This window comes from Apaloderma vittatum, unplaced genomic scaffold, assembly GCF_000703405.1.
Source record: "Apaloderma vittatum isolate BGI_N311 unplaced genomic scaffold, ASM70340v1 scaffold5531, whole genome shotgun sequence".
Lineage (NCBI taxonomy): Eukaryota > Metazoa > Chordata > Aves > Trogoniformes > Trogonidae > Apaloderma > Apaloderma vittatum.
In genome coordinates, this window is record NW_009699447.1 from 13,622 (window position 1) to 24,074 (window position 10,453).

General features: G+C 40.8%; 1 protein-coding gene across 1 annotated transcript in view; it reads right to left on the minus strand.

Annotated features, from left to right (window-relative positions):
- BICD1 (bicaudal D homolog 1 (Drosophila)) overlaps positions 1-6,534 on the minus strand; it is a gene marked incomplete at both ends in the record, with an annotated part of 19,347 nt that extends 12,813 nt beyond the window's left edge. Inside the window, 2 exon segments of the mRNA XM_009878356.1 lie at positions 2,471-2,908; positions 6,382-6,534. Of these exon segments, the coding sequence (XP_009876658.1) occupies positions 2,471-2,908; positions 6,382-6,534 (591 nt within the window).
- Positions 6,535-10,453: the final 3,919 nt, after the last annotated feature.

The window sequence follows — 10,453 nt, forward strand, 5'->3', positions numbered from 1 at the left end:
ACAGCGTGTTCTTTACGCTGGGCAACAAACAGGAGGGAAGAGCAGAAAGCCTTGAGCTTGTCTCAGGAGATCTCAGATTATGAGAATTTTCAACCATTTGACATTTGTTACCTAGTAGATTTAAAAGATGGAAAGGGAACAGATTAAATCTCTCAAAGGGAGCAGCATAGATCATAGAGCAACAGCATCCTAAAGGTGCAGAAGGAATTATATTCGTCATATTAATCATTTTAGTGAAGGCTTCTTTTTGAGATTGAGGAGTGAAAAAAATTGCCACACACATACAAAATGGCAAATCTGAAGTTTGCTTCTCTTGATAAAGGAGCCTGCAGTCCTATAGTCATAGAAATAGTTCCCAAGAGAGGGACAGTTCCTTCAGCAACTCCATCCTAAAACAACAGCCTCTTTGGAGAAAACAAGAAGAACCCATACCAAATACTGAGATAGAGAAGAATGAACACCACGTGGCAAATGCACTGTAGAGGAAAATAAAAATTCAGTTTTGCTGAAGAATTATCTACGATGAGGAAAATTTTTGGAGGAATTTGTCACATTTCATTTGTGTGACCCAAGGTGAGCTGATTGCAACTCAACAGAGAAGATGATCACTTTATAAAAAGTATGCATCAGCATTTTGCAGTAAGTCTTTCAAGCAACTAAACAAATCAGAGTTCCAGCTAGGTCTAGTCTTTTTTTTTTTAAACTGTAAAACTTTTAACGAGATTAGAATGCTAAGCAATGGTGGTGACTACCGGCATGAGGGTGCTGGGGCACAGCACTGAAAAATGCTGTGACCAAAAAATGATTGTATTTATTTTCTAGAGTCCTAAATTTGTGATTAGTGACTATCAGAAGGCTGCCTGTTTGTTTAACAGGTATAAAATAAATCAGTTTTAAGTCAGAGATGAGAAAAAGAGTTGCAGTATGTTTCAAGTAGAAGTTTGCTGATTCATCAAGCCTGATATTTAATTTAATAATATTACAAATTATTTAAGACAAAACATACCCAAACCAATCTTTTTTACTTTCAAGAAGCTTTCACTTTTATCTTGTTTAAATGTCTTTGTAGATTATAGCTGAAAATGGTTACATTGTATTTTAAAATGTGAACACTTGGAAGCATTGCTTCTGAAGCTGGTTCTTTTTTTAATTTTTAACATTCTATTTCTGAATGAAAACACAAGATGCACAGAATATATATGTGCACGTATTATGCACGGGCATATTTTTACATATTGTGTGCATAAAATACACACTGTTTACAGTGTGTACATACTGGAAAAGTATGGCAGAAATTTTCACAAAACTAAAATTTTACATTTTAAGCTTCCCCACTTATACAGTACGTCTTGCACCAAAGTTGTTTGTGCAAAACACTAGGTGTCATCAGTGTTTCCTATGACACAGCTCAGATCAAAAACTCCCATGGCGAGTTTGTCAATGGAATAAATAAAACAATCAACACTTCAGCAAATATAGGACAGACCACATAGGGATTCATTTTTCTTTAGCAAGCACTGAAAATCCGGTTTGCATTGCTTTACTTTCAAATCTCCTTTCACATTTTAAGCAGCAAAGGATTTACATTTACTGGCTTTAGAAGAGGCGCTTTTTGGAAGCCTGCAGCTAGAAAACGCTGGATGTGTTCTTGCTGGTGCCAAAATTTTCCAAGCTCTTGTTGCAGAGAAGATGCTCAACAGCTTGGGCAGCGGGACCCTTGCTCTGTACTCCTTCTAAGATGATGTCAGCATTGGGGCTGGCAGCTTGCGTGTTTTTATCTGGCTTGCATCCCAGGCTCCTATTTTGGCTATGCCTGGGCTGGGCTCGGGTGAACAGAGAACAAATGCTCACTGTACGCTCCCCGGGGCACCCCCTGCAGCCTGCGCACCCGCCGGGACGGGCAGTGGGGATAAGGGCACTCTGTGACATCTCACGCCGCATGCTCTCCCAGCGCACAGCTATTAAGAGGAGCGGTCCCCTCCTTTTGTTCTCTCTTGACAGTATGTCAGATCTTGTTCAAACTGAATTCAATGGCAGAGGGAGCAATTGCAAGGGAGCATAATCAAGTCTGACTGTATTTTAGTGGGTTTGGGGGGTTTTTGGTTGTTGGGTTTTTTTTGCCCGAGATAGCTTTGGTCATACTGAAGAGTATTTTACTGCACTTGCAATCTCAGGGACATTTCCCATCATCAAACCAGGAGAAAAGAATCTAGACATCGGCAACAACAGTTATGAGGTCCCTTCTTCCTCTATCCGCTAAACCTCTGTTCTGATCATACTGACTTTTCATGGTCAGACACTCTGTTTTCTAGGGGTATTTCTAGCAAAATCTGGATAACAAGAAAGCAGAATTCTGAGGACAGGACAAACACATGGTCAAGAACATCACTGAGGTAAACCACTGCAAAAGCTGACTCAGGGGTCCATAGGATGTATGTCAACACTTTGGGAGATTATATTAATTTCTTACCTGCATGAGTTGCTGCTTCAGTTTCTGTATTTCTGATATGTTGAGCTCACTGAAGAGGTCAGAAACAGGGTGCAGAGATTCTCCTTTCCTAACCGTGGGAGTTCGATAGTCACCGTTGAGTTTCACTAGAGGCCCATGGATATGTCCGTTCATTTTGTCGTCATTGTTGGGCTCACCCCCATCCTCTGCAAACTTCAATCCATCTACTGATATATTAATATGGTTATTATACATACTATCATTGAGGTTGATATACTGGGAGAGTTCTTTCCTCAGATTGTTCTTTTGCTCCCTTTCATTTTTTAAAGTTTCCAGGGCTTCCTCCAGCTGATGCTCAGCAATCTCCTTCAGCCGGATGGCATCTTCTAGCTGGCTATTAAGCAACACTGTCTCCTCCTCAAATCGTTTAATCTCATGCTTTAAGCCTTCATATTCAACCTGAATTAGACAAGACAGAGAACATTCATAATACTAAAACTTGAGTCATGAAAACCTGCCATTTATCAGCCTTATTGAATTAGGTGATACAGAAACTACAGCTGGAAACACCAGATGTTGCCTTCAGCTGCAAAGAACCAGCTGCACAGAAAACCCATGTGGAGCTTGCTCTGTTAAATACTTCACTGCTTCCTTTTTCAGCATGTGAAAATCAAGAAATACAACATCTTTTTTCTGAGTCACTTACGAGGATAAACAACGTATTTCATGGAAAGAAGGCTGTTTAGTAGCAGATGTCCTGGTAGATTTTTTATTAGTTGCCATAAGCAATGTTGGTATATTATGATACATATAGATCTCAGGTTGCAAGTATTGCCAATATTCTGAAAGTGACCTCCTGTCTAATTTCTTACTGAATGTAAAGTCACCCAGGCACAGATGCTCACAAGTATCTCAGTCTTGTAGTAGTTTTAAAAAATGTGGATGGAAGGTACAAAAACAGTAGAAGAGCCTCAAATCTTTTCTGTGTGTCATACAAGACTCCATTATTCAAAAAGCATTTAATTTTAGAAATAAACCAGCAAACTGTTCATAAAATCAGTTCAAACTCCAACATGCCCCAAATTGTTAGAGATCTGTAAACTACCAGATGAATGTATAAAACAGCTTGTCCAGCGACACAACCCTTGAACCTCGTGTCGGGGATGCTGTTTTGGAGCACTGCTGCTCCAACAGCGCTGCCTGAAGCATGTCCCCCAGTGACCCAGTGCAGCCTGGCCAAGCTTGGAAGAGCTTGTTGGTCTTCCTCCTTCTCAGAGAGCAGGCTCCCTGTACCACACCAAGATGTAGCATTTTATCAAGGGCAGTGTGCGCTGAGGAAAATAATAGCTGCTTCTTTAAAGTCAGCTCACATGAAGTTCTCTCTATGGCTTCTAACAAGGAGCAAAGCCTAGGAAAACCCAATCTAGCTCAAAATCAGTTTTCCAGCAATACCTAGATGGTACAGCAGATCCCCACAGCTGAATGTCTTCCCTTGCTGGCCCTCCTTATCTTCTTTGTCTCTTTTGGAAAATCCCACAGCAATGAAAAGGAAGAACTTTGTTTGGAAAGGTCCATGCCCATGCTTGACCAACTCTCTCGGTAAAAATGGTCATGCTTTGATTTAATTCTAATCCTGTTACTCATCTACCTTTTCACTTTTAAATGCAAAAAAAAAAATCCAAGTATCAGGTGAAATACTTTCATAGCTTGATGAAAGAGAAAAATATTTACTGAATTTTCATGCTTCCATAGAAGAACTTCTTGCAGTTCGGGTATTTTATAATTCAAATGCATTACTATCTGCAGTTTTAAGGCATTGCCTAGAGTATTTTTTTATTTGACATACATAGATATTTAAACTATAACAAGGTTGTGGTGAAAATAGAAATCTCCACCATGCCTATTGGAGCAGAATATTTATCAACCTGCCAGAAGTCTTGTACTCATAAAAACCAAAAAACACAAAGCACTGATCTTCAAACCCAGAAAAGAGAAACATATCCAACAAAAAAGAACATTCCAAAGTCATATCGGGAATTTTTAAATACAAAAGGAAAGTCCACAATATTTTCAAATCTACATTTAGGAACATGGTAACTTTTCTGACTGGAGAGTCAGGTCCATCTCAATAGTTATGAAATCCAATCAAGTAGCTATGTTTATAATTAAGGATATGAAAAACCCCACACCACTACCCCATTTTCAATTTTAAATCCATATGAAAACCAGAAGTCTATAGAATCTACATGGTTACCGTCTCATAGATTCTTGCTTACAAAAGCTGCAAGAAAATCCCCACCTAGGCAAAGACAGTTTATCAGTAAGACTTGTAACACATGGTGTTATAAATCAAAGTATTAAAGTATAAAATGCACTTGACATTTTATCATGCAGATAGCACTTATTTTAGGAATCACAAGTGCGTGGATATGTGATGCAAAATGACTGATTTTTAAAGCCTTTCAAAATGTGCAATGCTTTTTCTCTCCACAGACTGCCAGCATTGGGTTTCATTAAGAATGAAATATTATGATAAACACAAACATTTGCAAAGAGATTTTCTTCTGGGGGAAACTCTAACAGTCCATAAAGGGGTCTTTAATTTCCTGACAGTGTGAAAATGCCTCCTATGAGGTTGGTGAGGAAAAAGTCTGTGCCTCAAAGGGGGAATTTGCTGTCTTGGTAAATAACTCTGACACAAAGATGATCTGCTATAAATTCAGTTGCAGGAGCGTGAAAGTCTAGCTATCTTCATAAATAAGGAAATTATGTACTCATTTCTAGTACTTGCATATTCCCTGCAGCACAGCTCCATTGTTTTAAATGTTTCCATTGCATTTGTGCTCAAATTCTAAAATAGCAGTAAATGTAGCTGAAATAGTACTGCATATTCCTGCAAGAATAGGGCAGCTTTGTTACCAGGCTGCCACTAGAAACTGCGACAGACTTGGCTGTTTGATAAAAGCCCTAACTGAATGAGGCAATAGGTTAGGACATAAACCAGGGGCTGCAACGCAGTGCTGTCACCATCTGCTAGCAGTTAAGGAAATGGTGTTATGGAGTGCCACGTTATGCTGGTCTGGACAGTGTCTAAAAAGCAGTTGAGTGTTACATCATCCAACTTGGACACTTAAATATCGATCACTGCAAGTTAACTCTTCTGACATGAGAACAGATCTCTTTTGTTCAATTCAAAGGACAAGTGTGTTCCAGACTGCTTCCTCAGTGGTGTGTGTGTGTGTATATATATATGGATATTCAGTAATATATCTAGCAAAAAGAAGCCGTGCTTTTCTAAGAGGGAGAGGAGAGGCCCCACAACTGCTTACATCTGAATGCAATGGGGTGGTTCCTTGGAGTGCATTACAGTATGTTGGTTTGCCATCAGCTGCAAAAACTACACAAAAACTAGGAGTATCTGACATCCTTTTGCCCATTTTTGAAGCTCGACGAACCTGCGGGTTAGCATGGCTGAGAAAAGAGTGACAGTGGTACTGGTAAATCCAAGGAGTGGGGAAAAAAATTTTTAAAAAAGGACAATAGGGAGAAGATTGTTTTCTCTTTTCTCCACTTCAGAAGAGGAAAGGAAGTGAAACAAACTGACTGGAAATGGAGGGCTGAACTCTGCTACTGGGCATTGAGGGAGGAGAGGAAAAACAGGAAAGAAAAAAAGATAAAATTCTAGGTATTCTAATAAATAATCGGCTATTACAAAGTTCTGTAACAAAATACTCTACCAGGATTTTCCTAAAACTCAGATAAGGGCCTCCCCATACCTCAGAAATGGATAATAACAGTGTTTCAGAGTAAGCATTTAGGGAAGAAAAAAAAAAAAGAAGGAAAAATATATACAAAGTGCAGGATCACATTATGGAAATTTGAGAAATTGGTGTCATTTTTCAGCACAGTGCCTAGAATCCTTTGGTGCTTACTTGATTCTGTTTCAGTGTGGACACCAGTTTCTGCAAAGTGATATTTTCTTCTTCAAGCTCAGTGTAGTCCTGCAGGAGTCTTGCCTCTCGAAACTTGTACTCTCGAATTTCATCTTTCATTCGTATCCTCTGCAGTTCCACCATTTCGTTATTCTGAGGAGAGAAAAAGCAAGTATGTTAGCATTCACGCAGGGCCACTTTAACGATGAACGCTGCCTTTAGAAAAGGCCAAACACAAAATTAATCTTCAAATAGAAATGATTTAACAGTGCAAATAAAAACAGCATCACCTTTTAATCTGAGGCCAAGCAATAATTTCAGGTGTGTGCTGGCAACATAGAAATGAAAACATCTGATAGAGAACCTTAACTAAAACAGTTTCAAGATTAGATGCTTATTGAAATGCAAATCTGGCAGGGCTTTACCATCTCATTAGTTTTATTGCTCTATGATACAGTTGGATTTAAATAAAATTACCTCCTCTTTCTCAGCAAAGGATGCTTTCTACATCTGTACAGAAAAACAATGCGTAACAGCATCTGTTCTGTAAAGACATCTGTTACTGAACAAGGTGCACTTACATGTTTGTATCTGCAGGCATTAGGGAGGCACACAGGTAGGTGGGGGAGGACCTGCCAGGCAGACAGCTATAAAATCCTCGCCAAAAACCTGATAAATGCATTGCTGTGCTAGGCAGGATTACGCCCAGCAGTCTGAGAACACACAAGGTCACCGCTTAATTTTTCCCATTAGCAAATACAGTTCCCAGACAGCCTTACGAGAGAGGTCGCGAGGGATCAGTTTCACCAAAAATTGCTTCCATCTGATACCAGCTCTGAGTTTGACATCAAGGTCATTCTGGAAAGACTCTGCTGGCATAACCCCAATGTAAAAGGCACTATGGGAAGATGGAGTTGCCACACAGCTGGAAGAGAACAGTGACTGACACGGCTGGGAGGAGCAACCTCCTCCTCTACTTTGAAGAGAAGCCTGCATTTTCCTGATTAATAGGAATAGGCATAATTGGTCCCATCATCTCCTTGCCTGCAGGAGGAATCTGAGCATTGCTGTGGCAGCCAGTGGAGGGTGTCGCTACTGAGACCTTAATGACAGGGCAGAGCTCTCTCGCTGCTGGAGCATCAGAAAGAGCACACCTGGGAAACAGTAACACGTTCCAGTCAGGTTCCAGTGTGGAGGGAGGGCAACTACTGTCCTGATAGCTACCAGGAAAAGTCAAGTGTCTAAAAAATCATTACAACAGAAATCATACTCAGGTAGCTCCAAATAGAACAATCTGTACAACTCACTCTCTAGTGCATAAAGGATAAACCCACACATTCTAAATTTAGGATAAACAGAACTTTGCTTAGCACTTAGGTTAAATAAATAATTATAAATGCCTAGAAAATAACATTGCAATGCATGAAAAAGATAAACTGATGCAAGAATTACAAAAAAAGTCTTTTTGTTAAAGAAAAATAAAAACCATCACCTTTCCCCTCCTGGCATCTAATTAAGAAGATTTAAAGATCCTATGTGATTTCTTAACTGAAAGCATGCCTTTGGTTTAAAAAATCCCCAGTGGCAGAAGAGTGACAGAGCTCCAGATAAAAGTAACTCTCTGCAAACATTCCTTCATCTCTCACTGCCTAATAAACCTCTGAGTGAACTGTAAGAATGGCACCACAGATGGTTTCATGATGTGAAGGCATTTTATACCTCAGGGCTGCCTTTTTACATTTTGTTTCTGTCAGCACGTTCTCAGCTGTCGCAGTTGTTGATGCTTGCTCGGTGTGGGTATGCCTGAGAGTCTAAGGCGGTACGTGGACAACACCAAATGCACAACTCCGCTGTGCCAAGCATAATTAAGCTGCTCTGCAACTCTCCTGGTGTTTGGAGGCTCATCAGCCCAGGGAATGAATAGCAACCGGCTGACATCCATCCAATGCACACAGCCACGCTGCCGGTTGAAAGTAAGGCCTCTCCAAAAAGGGAGGAAGAAGGAAGGTGGCCAGAAATGGAGGACCTGAACAAAGAATTTTTACTGAATTCTTACATATTATTTCCCTGAAAGAGCACAAGTCATGCTACTTGGAAAAAAGCTTCTCATACTAACTCTGTAAGATCAGAGTACTCCTTTGTCTTTCTTGTTACTGCAAACAGAAAAAGAATACGTGATCTACCATCATGTTAAAGCGCAACACCATTTATTTAAGAAGACAGAAACCACATCCTTTAGCCACTAGTAACTTCTCCTGCATGATCTTGGAGGTTAGGTAATCTCCCAGCACAGGAAAGACACAGACCTGTTGGAGTGGGTCCAGAGGAGGGATGATGGAACATCTCTCCTATGAAGAAAGGCTGAGAGAGTTGGTGCTGTTCAGCCTGGAAAAGAGAAGGCTCCAGGGAGACCTTATTGTGACCTTTCAATTCTCAAAGGGGACTTATAAGAAAAATAGGGACAAACTTTTTAGTAGAGACTGTTGTGATAGGATAAAGGGTAATGGTTTTAAACTAAGAGGATAGATTCAGACTAGATATAAGGAAGAATTTTTTTAAAAGTGAGGGTAGTGAAACACCGGAACAGGTTGCCTGGAGATGTGGCAGAAGCCCCATCCCTAGAGACATTTAAAGTCAGGCTTCATGGGCCTCTGAGCAACCTGATCTAGTTATGGACGTTCCTGCTCACTGCAGGGGGGTTGGACCTAGATGGCCTTTAAAGGTTCCTTCCAATTCAAACCATTCTATGATTCCAGGTACAAATGGAAGCATATATGCAGAAACTATCTCTGCAGTGTAACCTCTACTCCTCTTTACTCGTGAAGGAAGAAACAGTATGAAAAGGGAAGATTCACCAGTCAGAGCACCCCACACGCCTGCCTGCTACGCTTCCCAACACCAGGGCCAAGGCCTCTGCAGGAGGTAATCCTGCAGCTCTGCCACAGCAGCAAAACAAACTCAGCGCATTAGAGAATATGGCATCATCTTTTCAAGGTAATGTAAAATGCATGTTTCGTCACTGCAAACACCCTGGCATTGTTCTCTGGGCTCCCAGATCCCTCATCTTATTTGTGAACACTGCAGGATGCTGACAAACATCCAGCTGCTAAGAGCTCTGGTGCTTTCACTGCTTCCTATGAAAGGTGATGCTGCCACATTATGGGGAAAAAGCCTGGTGCTGCTGAGGCTTACAAGTAAGTGGCCATGGGACCTGCTGGAGGGCTGTTCTGTTTTCCTACGCATTAGATCTTTATGCATTTTGTGGAAGTGATCTAGTCTTCATCCTATTAAAAAACCGCTCATGCTGAGTTTATTCTTTCTTACTGACAGTAAGCAGAATGTATTTGTTTCCATCAGATGCTCTGAATAAATACACTATACTCTCTTGTTATTTTGAACTATTTTCAATATGTATTGCTTAAGCAGACAATACATAGTTATCGAGAATTAGAGAACGGATCTTACTGTAGTGATACAGTGGCTGCAAGATGCAAACTTTTTATTTGGCCAGTGCATCAGTGCTCTTCTAAGGTGACTTGGATTTCATGTAATCATAGAACACTTTCAGCTGGAAGAGACCTTCAAGATCATTGAGTCCAACCTTTTCCTAGCCCTATCAACACCACTAAACCATGTCCCTCGATGCAACATCAACCTATCTCATAAACACCTCCAGGGATGGTGACTCAACCACCTCCCTGGGCAGCTTGTTCCAATAGTTGACAACCCTCTCAGCAAAGAGATTTTTCATAATATCTAACCTGAATCTTCCCTGGTGCAACTTAAGGCCACTTCCCCTTATCCTATCCCTCGCCACTGGGGACAACATACCAACCCTTGCATCACTACAACCTCCTTTAAAGTTCTTGTAGAGAGCAATAAGGTCTCCCCCCAATCTCCTCTTCTCCAGGCTAAACAGTCTCAGATCCCTCAGCTGTTCCTCATACAACATATGCTCCAAATCCTTTACCAGCTTGGTAGCCCGCCTCTGTATTCTCTCCATCACCTCAATGTCCCTCTTGCAGTGAGGGGGCCAAAACCGGACACAGCACTCGAGGTGCAGCCTCACCAA